Source organism: Pavona decussata, unplaced genomic scaffold (assembly GCF_977016875.1).
Source record: "Pavona decussata unplaced genomic scaffold, jaPavDecu1.1 SCAFFOLD_162, whole genome shotgun sequence".
Classification (NCBI taxonomy): domain Eukaryota; kingdom Metazoa; phylum Cnidaria; class Anthozoa; order Scleractinia; family Agariciidae; genus Pavona; species Pavona decussata.
The window spans coordinates 60,366-82,500 of record NW_028145573.1 but is presented as its reverse complement, the minus strand read 5'-3'; the positions used below and the strand labels follow the sequence as shown (position 1 = coordinate 82,500).

General features: G+C 36.7%; 1 protein-coding gene across 1 annotated transcript; it reads right to left on the bottom strand.

Moving 5' to 3' along the window:
* Positions 1-10,294: 10,294 nt before the first annotated feature.
* LOC146464527 (uncharacterized) lies at positions 10,295-14,412 on the bottom strand. Its single transcript, XM_085129674.1, has 4 exons — positions 14,313-14,412; positions 11,647-11,878; positions 11,201-11,316; positions 10,295-10,815 (listed from the first exon to the last, which is right to left on the bottom strand). The coding sequence occupies exons 2-4, from the start codon at positions 11,876-11,878 to the stop codon at positions 10,618-10,620; spliced, it is 546 nt and encodes a 181-aa protein (XP_084985800.1). The 5' UTR covers positions 14,313-14,412; the 3' UTR covers positions 10,295-10,617.
* Between the last annotated feature and the right edge of the window lie 7,723 nt (positions 14,413-22,135).

Genomic DNA, 22,135 nt, shown 5'->3' with positions numbered 1-22,135 from the left:
GAGTAACAATAACTTTGTTCTACTCACTCGTCAGTTGATCATTCGTCAGTGAATCATTTGTCCTCAGTGTTCCGTTGCACCTCACCTCCAGACTAGTAACCATGTTAGCTTTTGATTGATCAACGGCCATGATAAGATTACCGGGACAAGGACTCATAGGATCGTCCTTTTCTTCTCTGTAACTGGAAATAAGGCTAAAGAGTTTGACCCTTTTGGTAAAAGCTCTCGAAGCACCCAACAGGAGTACGGCCACCATCTAAAGCCAATAAGCAATGAATACAACATGTCAGTGACCAAGAAACGTTTTCGGTAAAAAACCTAATTGGATTCAAAAGAGAACCTTTACTTTCTCTTTCTCATTGCTGTGTTTTACAAGGGACAACAAATATATAACAGACAGGTTTCGGCAGAAACGTTCCCCTTCTTCAGTACAAACGTTGCACTTGAACTGAGGAAGCCAGATTGAAGTTTCTACTGAAACATGTCTGTTAAATTGAAAATCGTCGACAATAAATACTGAAATTGATAAATGGTTAATCCTCTGTTAAGTTATGAGAGAAAAATAAGCTGCATGATTAAAGAAATGTTTATATAGTAAAATATCTTACTGAAATATTATTTGATCTTTCATCCGCAGTACAAATATCTTTGATATATTTCTTTTTTTTTTCTGATATTTAAATATGTTTCTGCAAAGAGACTGATAATTCAATGTAAGTTGTTCAAAACTAATGGCCTTTATTTATATCGTTCTTGGACCGTGTTCTTTTTCTCTTTCTGAAGCTGCCATATACGCGGATGTTTCTTCTATTTGATCTTTCATCTGCAGTCCAAAATATATGTTTTATATATTTTTATTCATTTAACTGAAATATTATGAGCTACAATCAGAGTTGAACAAGTCTTGTAAGAGTAAGTCTGAATGGAATAACTACTGAAAAAACGTGTTCAATTGAATGAAAAAGGAAATCGTTTAATACATTTGTGAACAACCAGATAACTCTTATATCAGTATACTATAGATAAATTCGGTAAATTATTCTTTTCAAAACCGTTCGATAAACTAAGCAAGTGTTATGCCAAGAAATAATTTTCTGTATGCTAATCTACATACATCAAAAAGTTAAGTTCGGTAAATTATTCTTTTCAAAACCGTTCGATAAACTAAGGAAGTGTTTTGCCAAGAAATAATTTTCTGTATGCTAATCTACATACATCAAAAAGTTAAGTAAATTTTCAATAAATTAAATAAGAAAAGATAAAACACAGCTTAAATTCAACTTAGACGATTAAATCTAGAACAAATATGTTTTACTTACTGTGAAAATAACTTTATGCTCCATGAAGTCCACTCTTTTCAGATCAGCTCAGTAGAAATACCTCAAAAGACTGATGAATGACTGTATCTAGCTCAAGACCAATGTGCCTTATTTATACTGTCCGATGCATGAAGGTGGACTATACATGTCACAGTTAAAGATGATGCAAAAGTTTTGTAAATGCTTTGGAATTTTTATCCCTACGTTAAGAGATAATTGCTTTTGGTAATCTTGAACGGAAGCATTTGCCCATTGACCACCTTTTCTTTATTTTTTATTGGACAGAGGGGTGAAGGTAAGCATCCAGGGAGTGGTGCGGCTATAGCAATCGTAGCTTTGCCAGCACCACGAAAAAAAATGCAAAGGCAAGGCCTCGCAAGCCTTCATTTCATGATTTTAACTAGTAAATTAAATAACAAGGCCTTCTACTATAATATTCAGATTAGCTAACCTCTTGACGCCGCGCAAGGGGAATATGATTTTCTCTCTCATAAAATTAGCGGAAACGCCCCTGAACAAGCACGCCTGAACTTGCGATAGACCATAAGTCTATGACGTTAACAGAAAACGGAAATAACACATTTTAAACAGGAAAGAAGTATTGAGTGAGAGACCAATTTGCTAATTCCATATTGTAGTAGGTCTGTAGAACCTGGTCTGGGCTGCGATATAGTACATGTCTTTATGTTTCAATGAAAGATTTGGGTAGAGAAAGATTACAATTGCCGAGAGCATGATTGTCATTGTCACTTGATCCTTATTGTATAATAGCACTTAAATTCATTGGTAAGACTTAACAGTGTTCTTTAGGTACGAAATAGTTGTAGTGCGTGGATAAAGCACCAAAATTACGACCAATTGTAACGGAAAGCTGCCCGTGATAAAAAAAAAAATTACCTAACAATGAGACAATCTAAAGTATGACCACAAATTGAAATAATTTTGGGAATCTACTTCCAAAATTTTAACTTTTTATGTGGAAAGATAATTACTTACCATCAGAACAGGCGTAATATTTTAGTAACATCCTTATAGAAGTGAACACCTTCGTAGAACCACGCCCTATGTCTAATGCATTTTATGCATTTAACCGTCACTACAGTAAAAAAAGAATTAGCCCACCACGGCTGAATCTGATTTCTGGCATGGTGATCCATAAATGTTTGGGAATAGGCGCTTACTTCTGACAATTGTAGAAGTTTTTGGGAACTTTAATTTTTTATAAAGACTGGTTAACATTCAAGTCACTTGAATATAACATATATGTAGGAGGGACGCCTCGGGGTGGGCTTGTCTACTTCTTTGACCACAATTAGTATCCTTCTTTCTTTGCCAGCCGCACGTTCAGGGACACGATATCGTGATTTACGCGCTGAAGACAAAGACAAGAGAGGATGTTATTTTGCCATTAAACTGTAACAAATCATCATATTGAATTAAGTGCCAAGCTACTCAGTGTTTAGAGTTTTGAGTACTGGAGCTTCGAGATATTGTTTCAGTTTGTTTGGTCTTAAATGGTTCTTTTTTTTTTTTTTAGTTGTTGTTCTGCGTGTTGTCAATATACCTGTTGTATTTTCTTCAGTCAATCTACATTACGCGTAGCCTGCGAGCGCAGACGTATTTCCGGCTGTCGAGATTCTCTCCGCCGACCGGAAATACAATACGTCTGTGTTCGCCGGCGGAGAGAATCTCGACAGCCGGAAATACGTATGCGTTCGCAGGCTATATTACGCGTGACCAGTAGAATTTGAAATTTGAACGGAGTTTTAGAATTCAAATGTCAGCTTTTACGTGTAACAACGCCAGCGAGATTTGTATATGTAATCAAATGGTGACGGAAAAGGTTCGGAAAATTATTAGAATTTTGACCAAACGTTCGTGAAATTATTTCATAATTTCATGACTATGCCATTTAATTACCTTTTAATATTATGGGTGACAAATTACGCCCACAATCGTGGTTGGCTTACACTCACAGGAAAAAAAACTGCTCAAGTACTTTATCCAACTACTCAGGACGAACCCTCTCTGGGTTTTTTTCAAGGCCATTTTCATCACACCATTTCTCAAAAACACTCACCCATTTAATTGCGCTCTTTCGCGTATTTAGGTTTTCTGCAGCGTCTTTTAATGCCGTAACTTCTTTCATCCGTAACATCTTTAAACCTGGACGCCATCTTACGGGAACTGAGATATAGGAAACATTGCCATAGCAATTTGAAATTATAAATTAACGCTGTAATTTCGCGCCAAAATTAAGGAGTAATTTGTCACCCATGATATAACAGTAGAAACTTTCCTAAGTTAATTTATTAGCGGTACAAAGCTAAGAATTTTACCTTGCATTACAGCATTAAGTTTTATAAAAATAACAAATTGTTTCCCAACTAGGTTTAATTTATTTTTGTTTTTTAGGTAATGCACCTTTCTTTGGATTTCCATTCAAATGTCGGAAATTACAAAGACTGATATTGGAATGTTCCTTTAATTCTCGAAAATACTGGTTATGGCTCACGTAGACTGTCTGTAAAACTGTAAAGCCGGCCATACGGGGAAAAAAGAAACAATGTAATGGCTTTATTGCACGAAGATCACTTAGTGCCATCCAAAATTGCACCTTTATTTACAGATTTTCGCTTCTTATTTGCAGCTTTTTCTTTTTTGCGACTGTTTCGCGGTCTTGTCTTGCCGGCTCAAAGGGATTATGTAATTGAGCGACAATGCTGTCGAAGGCGATTCTACAATATAAGCAATAGACTCTTACGATTGTTCTTTTCCCGTCATTTACGGCTGTTTTCCCGCGAACAAAATATTTTGAAAATGAACAGTATAAATACGGATAAAAACATACAGGTAAAAATTCATTCTATATTGTCCAATGTACCCAAATAATAGGTGTCGTGGTCACGTCCGCATAGGGTCTTTGAAATACTGTAACAGATAACAACGTAAGAACTGGTCTTAAGAACTTTTCAGGCTCAAATTGCCATAAATAATAAGAACGTTTAGCTTCAGCCAGCCCTAAAATTAGGTGTTCTTAAAAAAATAAAATAAAATAAAAACGTGATATATCATTCGGCACCCTGAAAATCCTACGATTCGATTTGGTCCGGCAGCAAGCAGAACTTTCCTTTCTCTTTTTCTTCTTTTACATTACTCTAGGATATATTTGAAATCTGTTTTATCGTTAGTCATACCTTTTTCTCTGAGGTTTACGTGCGGCTTTCACGCAAAATGATCGACAAAATTTAAATAAAGCGTGACAGTGCGACATAGCACGCATAGGCTGTCAGTGCAAACCAATTCACCTCCATCATCTTAAAAACTAAAACCTGGTGGAGGGGGGAAGGGGGGGGAGGGTGGAGAGAAAGAAAGAAAAGAACGGAAAGAAATAGACAAAAAATAAACATGTTATTTAGTGGGTGGTTCGTATAGGGAAAAATTGTGCCCTCGGTCTTGAGTACAGCCTTTGACCAATGGCGTCGGGACGTACTCAAGACCTCAGGCACAGTATACGGACCGGTCAGTACGTGGAGTCAGGTTAAGTATACTCCAACTCAAAAGGATTTTATCACTCAGAGGAAACAACACCAGGGCAGGATGTTGTAGAAGCTATACTATATATGGCGAAACGGAACTGAAAGGAAGCGTGACCAGAGTGCAATCTTTTTATTGTGGAAACAGCTCACCACATTCTAAAACCTTTTGATCCGGATGGCGTTGAAGCACGTGCGAAGCACCGTCTACCTTAACCCGAGATATTAAAGAAGCAAAAGTCAGAACCACATTTGGCATACCGGCTCGGTTTCTCAAGCAGTTTATGTCCTGGATTGAGGTCTTTAAAAATTGTTTATTTAAGATAACTTTAACAAAGCGGATGATACTGTCAAAATTTGGCATCTAGAAAGATCTTATCATCCTTCGCATTTTTAAGTACAATAAGCTATCCAGATTTTAATTTTATGCGTTGAATGCAGACGGCTCCAACCTAAGCCTACAATTTTAAATGTCCACCCATATTTCAACTTACACTCTTTTTTTATAAGAATTTATTTAATTAAAATATCGAGGCTGAAATTTGCGAAATTTAAAGAATATTTTAAAAATAAACCCGAGACTGAGATTTTTTAAAGAATACTAATTTCGTGTGTTGAAAATCTGTAAATACAATACAATTATATGTTTTTAACTAATCCATATAAAATTCTTCCTTTCTCTAAAAGTGAAAACTAGCCAATAAAACGATAAAAACCTGCACTAGCGAAATGTTCGATGCAACGAAAAGCGATGGAGCACGTGCACAATGTAACACGATACAGATCTGGACATCAAACGGAAATATCATACGCTATAATCTAAGAACATTCACAAGAATATTTTCTATCTAACTTCGGCAGAAAAATAAGAATCGTCAGCCTGGGCTGGAAAAGCATGCAAAATTCCAATAAGAAAAAGAGTGTTCTGTGTAGACAATGTCGCGACGATATCCGGTTCATTTGCATTGAACTGTAACAAGTCACCGTGCTAAACTTTTTACGGTTAGAAACCTGATTCAAGTTGTTGTAAAGAACATAAACAATGTTTCACATCTTTCTGCATGTAACTGGTTCAAATTGTCGTTCAAGGCACTGTATCAGGACAAGCAATGTTTCGCATTTTTCCGCATGATCCTTCATGGCAGTAAAATCAATTAGTTGATGTTTATTACTACGGCACTTTTAAAATAAAAACAGAAAGTCGAAAAAGGAACAGTATTAACGCTCTCAATTTTAACTTACGCACTTTTGTTTGCCCCTTTGCATATATTTAGAACAGAAAAAGAGAACTGGATTATTCGATAATAGGTTTAACCTGTTTTAAACTTTGCGGTTTAAACAGCTTAACGCTTGACCTGTGCGAAACCTTTGATTGAAATAACTTAGATGTGTATTTAAACCTGTCTACTAGGACTTATTTGTTCCCTTACTGTTACCATTTGAAATTTTTTGTAAAGAACATAAACAACGTTTCATATTTTTCCGCATGTAACCTGGTTCAAATTGTCGTTCAAGGCACTGTATCAGGACAAACAATGTATCGTATTTTCCTGCATGATCCTTCATGGCAGTAAAATCAATTAGTTAATGTTTATTACTACGGCACAAATAAAAACAGAAAGTCGAAGAAGGAACAATATTAACGCTCTCAATTTTAACTTACGCACTTTTGTTTGCCTTTTGCAGTTGTTCAGCAGGAAAAAAATTTTAAGTGTCCGTGTTATGCTTGAGTTGAACATATATTAAGAACACTTGTGTGTGCAGAAAATGAGAACTAGATTAGTCGATAATAGGTTCACTACCTGTTAAGTCTCTGCGGTTTAAACAGCTTAACGCTTGACCTGTGCGAAACCTTTGATTGAAATAACTTACATGTTTATTTAAACCTGTCTACTAGGACTTATTTGTTCTTTGAAGTTCTTTGAAGTTCATCCACTCGTAAAACTCGCAAGATCGGTCGCTAAAATGCTTGATCGACACAATCGATCGATCATATCCTGCGTCGATAGTCCATGTCACCGATGAACGCATGCTTGACACAATATTTTCAATCAAGGTAACCCTTTGACGCGCAAACCTTTAAGAACTTAAGATATCTGAATAGTAAATTGGTGATTAACAAACATCACGACATCGATATCTTATACCAATGGTCATGTAATTTGGGACAACACAGCTGAACATTTCTATAATGTTCTCCTTGAGTGTCTTTCATTCGGACTGACTTGTCACATTTTGCTTTGTCACTAATTTAGTCCACACGAACGAAGATTGCTTGGAAACAAAGTGGACACGGCTCTTAACTTCCCGACAATTTATGACGCACCTAATCTAGAAGCTTTAAAGTTATTCTTCTAGAAACAATATCATTATTGCGCAATGCTTGCTTCAGTTTTCTTTTCTTTCTTTTTTTATTTTTAATTGTTTCCGTTTTATGTTAGGGAACGTAAACTTAAACAACGACAGCGACAAAGACAACTCCCAAAACAATAGCAGTCGCTCTGTACGTGCGTTTACTGTATTTCTTTGCCGTCCTCGGTAAAACAAATTCTAGGTTTTGTGGAGAACGTGAACACACGAAGGCGAATTTTGCCTTTTCTATCTTCGCTTGAACGCCACTCTTACCAATTTAGGTCCTGTAGTTCGCTGTTTCTGTAGAGGTTGAACGAGTCGAGTTGAAATACACTCTTATCAGAACGTCTAATTTAGGGGCTGATGATGACCGTTCTTATTTTTTTTGAGCCTAAAAAGGTCTTAGTTATCTGTTATAGTATTTCAATAATCTGATGCGGACGTGACCAAGACACCCGGCTATTATTTGGGTTAATTGGACAATATAGACCGAATTTTTTCATGTATAAAATTATTTTATCTGATTTATACTTTTATTTTAAAAATATTTGGTTGGAACAAAAATTTTCTTGACTGACTCTCAGCCTTGGGTAATGTTCTTAGCATGTTCTTAAATTTTTGTTAACCCAGCCTCAATGTTCTTTTAAAAAAGGTTCTTAAAAAAAAAAAAAAAAAAAAAAAAAAAAAAGAGTAATCGCGTAACGGAGCATATTTTCAAGTGACGTTTTCGTTGGCGTTGCTGTCGGTCGCTGCTCAACTTCCTTACATCCGTGACTTACTACATGTAGGTGTAAAGCTGTTTACATTTATCCTCTCTTGATTTTAGAAAATAGATTTCGTTTCCACTAAAACATTTCAACAACCTAAGACATTGTATATTATAATTAGGTTCTAGTAGCATCATCCAATGCTAGATGGATGGATACATAATGGAGTTTAGAACCTTTTAAAGAGTCTTTGGAGGTAGTTTGATGTAGTTATACCGGTTTTTCGTTTCGAAGAGGGATACGAATGTAGACACTTTAGGCTACTCTTTTGAATGAAAATGGAAATCTGTTTAATTATTCAGTGTCGATTACAGGTTATTTCTAAACTTTGATGTAGACTGAATTCAGTCGGTTTCCATCTTACTCACTAGTGTTGAGGTATGTCAGCGTTGTTCAATTTTATCGTTGGTCAACCTCGTTTCCAGAACCTTTTAAAGGTAAAAGCCATGGGAACGAGGTTGATCGTTGGGTGATCTTTTTTTTTTATTATTTCCCTTTGTTTTGCGTATAATATTGTCTGATATTAATGACTACAGTCAAGCTTTAACAAAAACTAGAGACTGGACCCGGCCTCAACACGGATTTCGACCTCGTCTGTTTTTCAAAACTTAAACGACTAACTGCCAGGAAAAAAAAAGATAAAATTCACCCTCAGCCCAGCTACTCCATTTCGTCTCTCCAAATGTTATTCTTTTTTTATTATTATCGTTATTGTTTTATTTGAATTCTGGCGTCCGTCAGTTCAGAATTTAGTGTAGGGGACAAAAGCCGATTTGAGACCACTACAGGGGGAAAGTTGTTTAACCCTTGAACCCCTAATATCAAAGAACAAATTCTCCTATCTTGTCCAAAAACATTTCTTACATAAACACTGGGGAGAAGGTTATTAAAAAGAAAATTCACCTTGCTTGATCATATCATTAATTCTCATGACCTCAGGGGTTGAATAAGCATTGATATTACAAGGAGAATTTTGATGTTGATCACTGTTAGGAGATAAACGGTCAACCAGGCAAGTGACTACTTACAAAACGACTTACGTTAGAATAGTAACTTTCACAGAGCTGAAGTTGAAGGTTACTAAAAGTCACAATTATGCAAATCGATACCTATTCTTCGACGGACTGACAATTTTATTTAATGATCATATTTTGTAACAGTGATTCCAAAAAATGCTTGACAACTTAACTCTTTAATAGTTTCTTACATCATTGAACGAAAAAGTGCTCCGAACAAGAAGCGTTGAGGGGTATTTATTTCAAGCTAAAACTGGCATCCGAAATTTGTATTTATCTAAAGAGAGAAATTTCACCAAAATTATTCGTTAATTGCCTTTATTTGTAAAGTTAAACATGATCTTAAAGCCATACTGATTACTGAACAAAGTTTACGCAACATCATGCTGCGGCTTTTGAACAATGACAGCTATTAAAACACCCAAGGCGTCATCTTTGATTTTGAAATTGAATTTTGTTTAAACGGGGTGATCTCCTTCCATACCCTTTCCCAATCCTTCCTCTCCCCAACCCACGTTAATAAATTCCTTTCCTCTCTGCCCATGTTTATGTGAGGATATTCTTGTCAGAAGGGCTGGTAGACCGTCTCTCTGAGTATCGGACTCGCTGCTGATACCACGTTCCGACATCCGATTCATACAACCGCTTGACACACTTAATAGAGGTCCCGGGGGGGTATTGATCGGAATTCTTGGTGGGGGTGTGCCGCCCGGGTCTTCAAATCCCGACCCTATTTCAGACCTAAAAATGCCATTTCCCACACCCGTTTTCAGACCTGACCTCTAGAATTCATACCCGTTTTCAGACCTGATAATTATGCATCATTGGCGAACGGAAGTTGACGCAAGGAGTAAAAGTAAGCTGGAATGACATAGTTTATCTATTTCTTTTTCTCGCTATCAGTTAGTCGTTCCAGTTACGTACTGAGAAGAAAAATATGTTTGCAAGCTTTCGTAAATGTTTCCCGCCCCAAAAACCCGACCCGTTTTCAGACCGTAATTGTCAAAATCTATACCCGTTTTCAGACCAAAACGGCTCAAAAACCATACCCTTTGGGGCGGCACATACCTATATATCTTCTATAGGGGAGTACCCCCCCCCCCCCCCGGGATAGAGGTCCGGTTTCATGGAATGCCATGACCCCTAGAGACGGATTAGTAGCAGATAACTAGATTAAAGACATTGGATGACAACACAGTAACTTAAATGCATTCAAAAAGTTTAATTTCAGCTTAAGGCAACATCAGACTCTACCGTTCATTTTGAACATAGAGACTTCGCTTACAACTGATTTTCTTTTTTAGATCATTTGAATAAATTATGAATTGTAAATTACAGCATAATAAAAGTTAACTTTGGCGTTAGATTTTACACGACTCCACAAGCTGTAAGCCCTTGATATTTTCTGCTCGTGTATAAGTAAAGGTCATCTTTCTTTTACCCTTCCTAATTTTTCATCCATTTTCAATTAAGGATGGCGTCTTGAAGAAATAGAAATTAAAATTAATGCTTGCTCGCTCGAGAGCGTGGAATCTTAATGCTCTTAACAATTAATTATAAATGATTAATGATTATGCTCTTAATGATTGTTGAAAATTCCTTGATCTTTTTCTTAAACTCTTTATATTTAAATACGCGTACTCCTTACAAATCGGATTTTCCGATCCTTATGTCGGTTACTGGACCGTATTAGAGTTAATCTAGCTTTTCTATCACAACTGCAAGTGAGATACATTCCACTATCGTTGTGTTCATAGGTGTAAAATTCTTGAACAGGAATCTCCTTGAAGAGGAAGTCATAACCAGCTGTGCTGCATTGCTGCCTCTGTAATTTAAATGAATTTAAATTAATTTGAGTAAAAAAATTTAACACATATCCTTCAAAGGTTTGTTTTTTCTTGCATTGCCTTGCATCCCTCTATCATCTCTATAAATCTATCCGCAAACCTGAAATAAACGACTTAGAGTAACAAAAACCCTCGTGGTGTTGAAAATCATACCTTGTACCAGCAAAAAAGGCACTTTCATCATGTAGTGATGCTGTTGTGAGAAAGTAAATTCTGGTCACTATAGTCATGTATAGTGGCTCAAAAGGTTACGACTTTCAGTTTTTGAGTCAATAAGACAGCAATATTGCAGCCTGCACAGAGCCTGCAACAACGATTCCTTTTTTGGCCCTTTTTTTCTTTTTCAAAGCTCTCTTCACTCACCTCAAAAACTGTATTGTTTCCATTGATGACCTTCACTGCATATTCGAAGCCTTTCCACGTCAACTGAATGCACTTCCGCTTTCCCTCGTTTGTTCTGATCCTTATCATCCTAAACACTTTTAAGAAAAGAGAGTTAAAACAGGTGTGTAATTGATTAATAAACTAGACACTAAACGAAAGGATAGATGGATGGATGGACTGATTGATTTGGGAGTTTGGTTGATTGGTTGATCGCTCGATCGATCGATCGATTGATTGATTGATTGATTGATTGATTGATTGATTGATTGATTGATTGACAGCTTCCGTGTTACACTCTAGAGAGTTCTCGAATACCCTCATTCATTTATTCAGTCGCTATATTTTATTTATTTATTTGTTTATTTGTTCATTCTACTCAGTCACTAATAACCTCTTTTGAATAAGAATAATTTTGCTCTACTCACTCGTGAGTTGATCGTCATTCGTCAGTGAATCATCTGTCCTTCTTCCGTTGCACCTCACCTCCAGTCGACTAGTAGCCATGTTATTTTTCGATTGATCAACGGCCATGATTAGATTACCGGCGCAAGGAGTCATAAGATCATCCTTTTCTTTTCTGTAATTGGAAATAAGGCTAAAGAGATGGACCCTTTTGGGATAAGCTCTCGCACCACCCAACAGGAGTACGACCACCATCTAAAGCCGATAAGCAATGAATAAAACATGTCAGGAAACGTTTTCTGTGTCTTACAAGGGACAACAAATGATTAACAGACAAGTTTTGGTGGTAACGTCTGCCTTCCTGCGTACTGAAGAACTGAGGAAGGCAAAAGTATCGGCTGCCGAAACAGTTCTTTTAAATTGAAAATAGTCGTTTTATATCGATAGGAAATACTGAATTCATCAATGGTTAACGCTCTGTTTAGTAATCAGAAAAACAAATAGGCTGCGTGATTATAAAGAAATGTTCATATAGTAAAATTTCTAATTGACGTAAGTCTTTACCTAAACTTGAAAGACTAAGCAAGTCTGAATGGAATAACAACTGAAAAATGATTTCAACAAAATGAAAGGAAATCGTTCAAAAATTTTATGAAAAATCAGGTAGCTCTTACATCAAACAACTGTCTCGTTACACTTTAAAACAATTCGGTAAATTACTTTTTTGGAAACCGTCTAATAAATAAGCAATTGTTATATCGATAATTTATGATGTGTGCTAACGAACACACTTCAAACACTTAAGTAAATTTTCAATAAATTAAATATAAAAAAATACAAACAATCAACATAAATTCAACTTAGACGATTGAATATAGAACAAATATGTTGTTTTACCTTACTGAGAAAATAACTTTAAGCTCCATGAAGCCAACTTAACTGTATCAGTAGAAATACTCCAAAGACTGATGAGTGACTGTACCTAGCTCAAGACCAATGCGCCTTATTTATACTGTCCGATGCTTCAAAATGAACTATACATGTCACAGTTTGGGAATGTAGCAAAAAATGTTGTAAATGCTTTGGAATTTTCATCCTTTCGTAAAGATAATTGCTTTTTGAAAACGTGAACGGAAGCAATACGCAGTGACCACCTTTTCTTTTTAATTTTTGTTGGAAAGAGGGGGAGGGGGAAGGAGGAACTGCTGTAGGAATTTCTAAAAGAAACTCCGGATTTGGGATTAGCTTACCTCTGGATGGTAGCTGAATTGATTTTATTTGCCGTTAAATTAGCGGAAACGCCTCTGTAGAACACGCCTTTACTAAACAGTTGTAATCGACCGTCACCCGACAGAGTCTATGGCGTTAACAGAAAACGGAAACAAAGAACTTAAAAAGGAAACAAGTATTGTTTCAGAGGTTAATTTGCTGAAAATGTTTTAGCTTTGTTTTGTTTTTTTTTAACCAAAGTTTTATTGTATATAGCCTCACAAGGAATATTGTTGGCCTTCGAAGTCGATTTCTTTTATGAATTTAACTGTTGAAATAAATCATTCTTCTACAAGGACGAGCTATATGTACAGATCTGAGTGCGCAGATGAAACAACAAATTATCAGAATTCAAATAAAGAACTAGCTGTTAAGCAGGAACCCCACATTGTAGTGTCTGATCTTCTCTCTTCTACGACTAATGAGATCAGCATATAATGTTAAGATGGAAGATTTGGGTGAAGAAAGCTTACAATCATCGAGAGCATGATTGCCATTGTCACTTGACTCTTATTGTATAAAATTCATCCGAGAGGCTTCACAGTGTTCTTTAGGTTCGAAATAGTTGTAGTGCGTGGATGAAGCAGCTAAAATTATGGGCATTTGTAACGGAAAGCTGCCCATTTAATTTACCTATCAATGAGACAATCTAAAGTATGCAGCTTTTGGACCAGCAATTGAAATAATTTGGAGAATTTAGAACCGTAGAACCTCGCCCCGTGTCTAATGCATTCAGTTATCCATTTACGCGTTATAAAGTAGAACTAGCTCATCCAGGCTGAATCAGATTTTGTCAAAGTGATCCATAAATGTCTGGAAAAAGGCACTTATTTCTAAAAATTGTAGAAGTCTTTGAGAACTCTTGATAAAAACTTGTAAACTGGTTAACATTTAAGTCACTTGGATACAATATATATGTAGGAGGGAAAACTTGGGGTGGACCTGAATCCGTCTTTCTTTGCCAGGCGTACCTTTTAAGAGTCGGGCTGTTGTTGTTTAGGCGATAAAGACAAAGAGAAGAGAGGAAGGTATTTTGCCATTTAACCGTGTCAAAATTCCCATTCAACAGTTCATTTAAGTGGAAAGAAAGTGAGTGTCTAGACATTGTATTATGGTGGTCTATATTGGTCTTTTTGTGGGTTTCGTGTTGCCCATATATTTGTATTTTTACAGTCAATCTACATCACGCGTGACCAGTATTTTTAAATTTCAACGGAGTTTTTAAATTTTACAGTTTTGAACATCACCAGCGAGATTTCAGAGTTCCCGTAGAAATATTCCTAGTTTATTATCGGTCATTAAATCTAATAATTTATCTACCTAGAGAGTGACAGTGCGACGTAGCAACCTGAAACCAAGTCGCCTCGATCATCTTACAGAAAAACTAAAAAACAGAAAAAAAAATAAAGGTGTTACGTACCGCCCTCGGTCGGTCCGTATAAGGAAAAACTGTGCCCTTGGTCTTGAGCAAAGTACGTACGCAAGATACCGAACGTACGTACCTGGAGGTCTATATTCAGACCTCCTGGCCAGTGAATAACTTAAATGCATGGAATAGGTTAAGTATACGCCATTTCAAAAGAATTTAATCACGCCAAGGACTACGAAGGAGAAACAACACCAGTGCAGGATGTTCTAGAAGCTATAGAAACGGAACTGAAAGGAAGCGTGACCATTATCGTGCAAAGCAACAAAGACTAGGCGGTCAATGACTACAATCGTTTTTATTGCCAGAGAAACAGTTCACTACATTCCAAAACGTTTGGCGTTGAAGCTCATTCGAAGCACCGACTCAAACGAAGATATATAGAAGCAAAGGTCCAAACTACATTCGAGGTAACTTTAACAAAGCCAATGACACTAAATCGAAATTTGGCATATAGAAAGGTATAATATTTTCAAGCACAATAATACAATAAGCTATGCTATAGATCGTGACACGTGGTCATGTGATTGTTTCCCTTAAAAAAGCGAATATTTGACAGGTAGGCGACGGTTTTAAGAGAAAAGATCAAACAGAAACGCCTTTTTAAAATAAAGATTAAATATCTCCAGGAGCCCCTCCCTTCCCCCCCCCCCCCCCCAGGCTTTCTTTTCCCTACTGCTAAGGTTACGTAAATAACTGCGAGCGTCTTTCTTCTATTTAATCTGTCACACGCAGTTCAAAGATATGTTCGTTATATCCGTTTTTCCTAAACAATGTAACAGAATTTGATCATTCAGTTGATTTTGTATAAGGATTGCATGGTATGATTCTTTTCCTTAACAGCTATATCCATTTGTTTAAACGCAGACAGCTCCGATCTAAACCTACACTATTCGGACAACATTTCAACTTTGCCAGTGCCGCAACGACATGCAGTTCATTTGCAATGAACTGAAACAAGTCACCGTCCTAAATTTGTCAAGATTAGAAACTTCCTTTAAGTTATTGTTAAAGGCATTGTAAAGGCAATTACTGACAACGTTTTGCATTTTTCCGCATATTCCCCTGTTCAAGTTATCGTTCAAGACAAAGTAAAAACAAACATTTATCGCATTTTTCTGCATGATCCTTAATGGCAGTAGAATCAATTAATTTTGTAGTATAAACTGTTTATAATACGACACAATAAAAACAAAAAGTTGAAGAAGGAACAATATTAACGCTATCAATTTTAACTTTCGCGTATTTGTTTGTAGCCTCCCACGCAGACGTTCTTAGTGGGAACGCGTGACGAACCCCTAAGAACGTCTGCGTGGGAGGCTAATTTGTTTGCCGCTCGGCAATTGTTTAGCAGTAAGAGATGGCAATTTTAAATGTCTGTGTTAAGCCAGCCTGGACTTAGTTGAACATATATTTAGAATACTTGTAAGTGCAGGAAACCTCTAGTGAGAACTAGATTATTCGATGTAATATGTCAATAGTGAAGCTCTTTGCGGTTTGAACAATCAGTAACGCTTTACTGACGAAGATATTGATTAATGGGTCGGAAATAACATACAGGTAACTATTTAAACCTGTCTAGGACTTATTCGTTCCCTAAACTAGTATCAAGACATATAATTGTTATATTTTGAGTTTATCCACTCGAAAAACTCACAAAACTGGTCGCTAAGAAGCCTGAACGACATAATCGATCGATCCTGCGTCGCTAGTCCATGTCCCCCATAAAGGATTATTGTAAATTCTTACACGCAAAAACCATGCTTCCTACAATCTAAACTGATAAGAAATTAACATATCTGAATAGTAAATTGGTGATTAACAAACAGCAAAATATTGAGACGTCATTCCAATGGTCACGTAATTTGGGGGGACACAGCTAAACAGTTCTATCAGAATGTTCTCGTTTAGCGTGCCTTTCATTTGACTGATTCCGCGTCACATTTCGTCTTGTCGCTCATTCAGTCCACACGAACGAAGAGACAAAGGTGAGGACAATTTTGGGTGACACAGTTGAACAGTTCAAAAGGAATGTTCTGCTTTGCTTTGGGTCCTGAAATTTTGTCGACGTTGTGAATAAAGGGGCAAGTTTTGCACCGTGCGCGCGCATTTTAAACTGCCGAGTTGATTGCTAGTCGGCACATGGCAGTCTAAACATTTCTCTAGATCTTCATCGTGTTAACACAGAAACCCTCAAAACTTTAGAACAAATATTCGTCATCCAAACCGGTATGAATTCTCATCCTCTCTTGATTTTAGATTATCGATTTCGTTTCCACTAAAACATTTCAACAACCTAAAGCCGGCGACACACCTGGCGATTTTATACGGCGATCACGGCGAAATTTAATCGCCAGCGAAAATCGCTTTTGCCACCGATTAATGCGGAGACACCTGGCGATTTTTTTCGCCAATCGCGACGATGTGCCACTTCAACCTTGTTCCCGGGCTCCATCGAGGGCCGTTTTGAAAGTCATATGATAAAAAAAGCCCAACCTGATTGGTTGACTTTATTGGCGATTCGCGGCAAAGAGCGTATAAAATCGTGGGAAGGGGCACACTTGGCGAATGCCGGCGAATTTAATCGCCGATATCTGACACGCCAGATATCTGCGATTTTATACACCGATCGCGGTGATCGGCGGAAATCGCAATCGCTGCACAGGGTATACCTGGCGGCTGCGATTGGCGTATAAAATCGCCAAGTGTGTCGCTGGGTTAAGGCATTGTATATTATAAGTAGGTTCTAGCAGCATCGTCCAATGCTATATGGATCGATACATGCTGGAGTTTAGAACCTTAAGAGTCTTTGGGGGTAGTTTAATGTAGCTAAAGGGGTTTTTCTTTTCGAAGAGGGATACAAATGTAGACTTTTTAGGCTACTCTTTTGGATGAAAATGGAAATTTATTTAATTACTAGTCAGTGACGATTACAGGTTATTTCTAAAGCGTACAATAAATCCCTTGTAAATAATTAACAAAATCCCAATATATGTTGTAATAAGTTTGTCTTCTGTCTGAATAAACTGAAGCTGGCGTGGAATGAGGGGAATTTTGCAAAGCACGCTCTAACCTGAAAACAGATCATAAAGATTCAAGCTAAGGAAATTGTGGGAATGGATGTGGAGGCTTTGATGTAGACTGAATTCAGTCGGTTTCCATCTTACTCACTAGTGTTGACGTATCTCAGCGTTGTTCAATTTTATCGTTGATCAACCTCGTTCCCAGAACTCTTTAAAGAGAAAAGCCACGGGAACGAGGTTGATCGTTGGGTGATCTTTTTCATTTCCCTTTGTTTTGCGTACAATACTAATGACTACAGTCAAGCTTCAACAAAAACTTAAAACTGGACCCGGCCTCAACACGGATTTCGACGTCGTCCGTTTTACAAAACTTAAACGACTAACTGCCAGGAAAAAAAAAAAAAAAATTCACCGTATATAAGCCCAGCTACCCCATTTCTTACATAAGTACTCGGGAGAAGTTATTAAAATATCAAGAAAATTCACCTTGGTAGATCATATCCTTAATTTTCATGACCTCCGTGGTGAAATAAGTATTGCGATTACCAGGAGAAATTTCATGCTGATCACTGTTAGGACATTAAGGGTTAACCAGGCAAGTGACTACTTACAAAACGACTTAAGTTAGAATAGTACTTTATTGTGCATGCATACGTTCCATTCTGAAATATGCATGTCAGGCCTTCCGTACTAATTTGCCAGGCTATTTGTCCGAACAAATAGAGAGAGTTCAGAAAAGAGTCTTAAGGATCCTATTCCCAGAGGTTTCGTATAGCAAGGCCCTGGAAGAGGCGGGTTTAAAAACACTCTTCCATAGACGTGTGGAATTATGTAGCAGTCTGTTTAACAAATAGTAGAGAGTGACCAGCATAAACTAGCTAGCCCGCTGCCCGCGCACAATAACAGTGGGAGATATAATTTTAGGACTAGGCGTATGTTTTCAATCCCGAATGTGAAAACAAAGAGGCCAGTTAGAGACACTTTCATAATGCACTTTGCAATTAAACAACGATTGTAAATAGGTAATTAATACTAGTGTAGTTAGGATTTTTATAGTCTGAAATTTTAAACATGCTGTATATAACACAAGTAATTCAGCTTATAGCTGCAAGTTGTTGTTTTTTAATAAACGATTTATCTATCTATCTATCTATCTATCTATCTATCTATCTATCTATCTATCTATCTATCTATCTATCTATCAATCTATCTATCTATCTATCTATCTATCTATCTATCTATCTAACTATCTATCTATCTATCTATCTATCTATCTATCTATCTATCTATCTATCTATCTATCTATCTATCTATCTATCTATCTATCTATAGTAACTTTCACCGAGCTGAAGTTAAGGGTTACATCTAAAAGTCACTATTATGCAAATCACTACCCTTAATGATCATATTTTGCAACAGTGATTTCACAAAATGCTTGACAACTTAACTCTTTAATAGTTTCTAACATCATTTAATGATAAAATGCTCTGAACAAGAGGCGTTGAGGGGTATTTATTTCAAGAAAAAATTGGCATCTCAAATTTGTATTTATCTAAAACAAGAAATTTCACCAAAGTGATCCGTTGATTGCCTTTATTCGTAAAATTACACATGATCTTAAAACCATACTGATCACTGAACAACGTTCACACAGCATCATGGTGATGACAAAGTACGCTGCGGCTTTTGGACGATGTATATACGTAATGTATGTAAATCTTTATTCTAACACGGAAAGTTAAGCTTAAGTTAAAAACTAAAACTAATTACAACTGCTTTACAAGATTGTCGTGTGCGGATCCGATATATCAGCTACCTTCTTGATATTTCGCTTGAAATGCTCAACGGAGGAAGCATTTTTTTAAGCTTTTGGGCAAGTTATTTCATAACATGGGGGCCCCCGCTGTAAGGAAAGCTTCGTTTCAAATAATTGGTGTTTGGTTTGGACAGGGACAGCCTTCCCTCAGAGTTTCATAGGTTGTAAGCAGAGTGACGCTGAGAGAAAAGCCTTTGTAGATATTCCGATTCCAAGGTCATTTATGGTTTTATACATCATTAAGTCTTAATTTTGTTTCTTTCGCCGAAGAGATAGCCTCTCCCAGTCAAGGGTGGAGATAAGGTGGTTTGAGTCCGTGTCAAAAGGTAATTTAGTAATAACTCTGGCTGAGCGATTAGGTAAGTTTTGGAGCTTATCCCTCAAGTAACAACTCAAACAGTCCCAAACGGGGATGCAGTGATCAAAATGACGCATAATTAAAGTGTTATAATTTTGGATTGCAGTTTCTTTGGATATAAAGAGCCGCACACGTTTCAGGGTGCCTATAGCTAAACAGACTTTCTTGCAAAACTCTTCAACGTGTTTACCCCACGAGAGTTGGGCATCTATGGTAAGACCCCAAGATTTGCGCTTATCGACTCTCTTGACAATTTGGTCATCAATTCTGATTTCTATATCGTCACATTGGGCAGATAGTCTTTGTCTTGATCCAATAATCATTAGTTATGTTGTAGCAACATTTAGACTGAGCTTGTTAGCTTTCAGCTATCTTAAAACACTGAAGGCGCCATCTTGGATTTGGAAATTGAATTTTGTTGAAACAGGGTGATCTCCTCCTAAACTCTTTCTCAACCCTTCCTCTCCCTAACCCAGGTTAATAAATTTCATCCCTCTCCGCCCATGTTTATGTGAGGATATTCTTGTCAGAAGGGCTGGTAGACCGTCTTTCTGAGTATCGGACTCGCTGCTGATACCACGTTTCGACACCTGATTCATACAACACTCGACACACCTAATAGAGGTTTGGTTCTATGGAACGCCATGACCCCTAGAGTCGGATTATTGGCACATAACGAGATTAAAGACATTGGAAGGCAACTCAGTAACTTAAATGCATTCAAAAATTTTAATTTCAACTTAAAGCAACAACAGACTCTACAGTTCATTTGGTTCTACCGTTCACACAGAGACTTCGCTTACAACTGATTTTCTCTCTTAGAACATTATAATGAAGATGGCCTATTAGGCCATTTTCATGACGACGTCAATTGACTACAACTACCAGATATCATTTCGTTTTCCTTTTCAAATTCAAATTTTGTAATCCCAGTGAAGAGCAAAGACCAATAGCTCTAATTAGCATAAGAAAACAAACAACTGAAGTATTCTGGTAGTTGTAGTCAAATGACGCTATCATGAAAATGTCCTATTGTGAATTTTAAATTATAGCATAAGAACAGTTAGCTTTAGCGTTAGATTTTACACAACTCCACAAGCTGTAGAGCCTTGATATTTTCTGCTCGTGTACAAAATAAGTAAAGATCATCTTTCTTTTACCCTTTCTAGCTTTTCATCCAAAATTTCAATCAAGGATGGCATCTTGAACAAATAGAAAACAATATTTAATGCTTGCTCGCTCGACAGCGTGGATTCTTTATGCTCTCAATTGTTGTTGAAAATTCCTTAATCTGTTTCCTACACTGTTTTAAACACGCGTACTCCTTACAAATCGGATTTTCCGATCCTTATGTCGGTTACTGGACCGTATTAGAGTTAATCTAGCTTTTCTATCACAACTGCAAGTGAGATACATTCCACTATCGTTTTGTTCATAGATGTAAAATCCTTCAACAGGAATCTCCTTGAACAGGAAGTCATTACCAGCTGCACTGCATTGCTGCTTCTGTAACTTAATTGAAAGTAAATTAATTTGTATTACGTTGAGTAAAAAAGCACATATCCTTCCAAGGTCTATTTTGCTATTATTTTTGTTCTATTTTATTCCTTTGTTATTATTATTTTATTATTACAATTTTTTTTTTCGATTCTCCCGCATCGATTTATCATCTCTATCCATCCATTAGCTAAAGCTGAAAGAACAACTTAGAACTTACAATAAGAAAAAGCCAAATGATGTCGAGAATCAAGCCTTGCGCTAGTAAAAATGGAGTTTAGGTTTAGCAAATTTAAAGTAAAATGAACTTTGCTAAGCTTGTAAGCAAAGCTTTCTCATTAGCTATGTCCATCTGTTCAATGTAGCCGACTAAATGAGACAATTTTCTTCCAGGCGCCATCTCCTTTGTGTTAATGACCTGTACGCTTGAGCAAGTGGAGATGTTGTAGTGAGAAAATAAATTCTAGTCATAATATCGGCTCAAAACCGGTTACTCCTTTCAGTTCATGAGCCAATAAGAAAGAAATACTGCAGCCTTTTTTGGACGGCCTCTCCACAGCTCTTTTTACTCACCTCAAAAACTGTATTGTTTCCATTGATGACCTTCAGTGCATATTCGAAGCCTTTCCACGTCAACTGAATGCACTTCCGCTTTCCTGCATTAGTTCTTTTCCTTATCATCTTAAATCCTTGTTAAGAAAAGAAATAAAAAAAACCTGTGTGATTAATATCTGATAACTCTGTGAACGAGTACCTAAATGAAAGGACAGACGGACGGTATGATGGATTGATTGATTGATTGATCGATTGATTGATTGATTGATTGATTGATTGATTGATTGATTGATTGATTGATTGATTGATTGATTGATTGATTGATTGGTTGGTTCATTGATTGATTGATTGACTTAAATTCGGTATAATATGTATAGATAGGGCCAAAAGCTTAACCTATGACCAATCAGCAAAACAACTTATTTAAACAGTATATAAAATACGAGAGTGACTAAGAATCCGTCAACGTTAAATTATACGCCTTCAATAAAATATGAAATATTTACAAATTAAAAACTTTAAAAGTTAACTATTAAAAACAACTTAAAATTATTGTCTCTCCTATGGT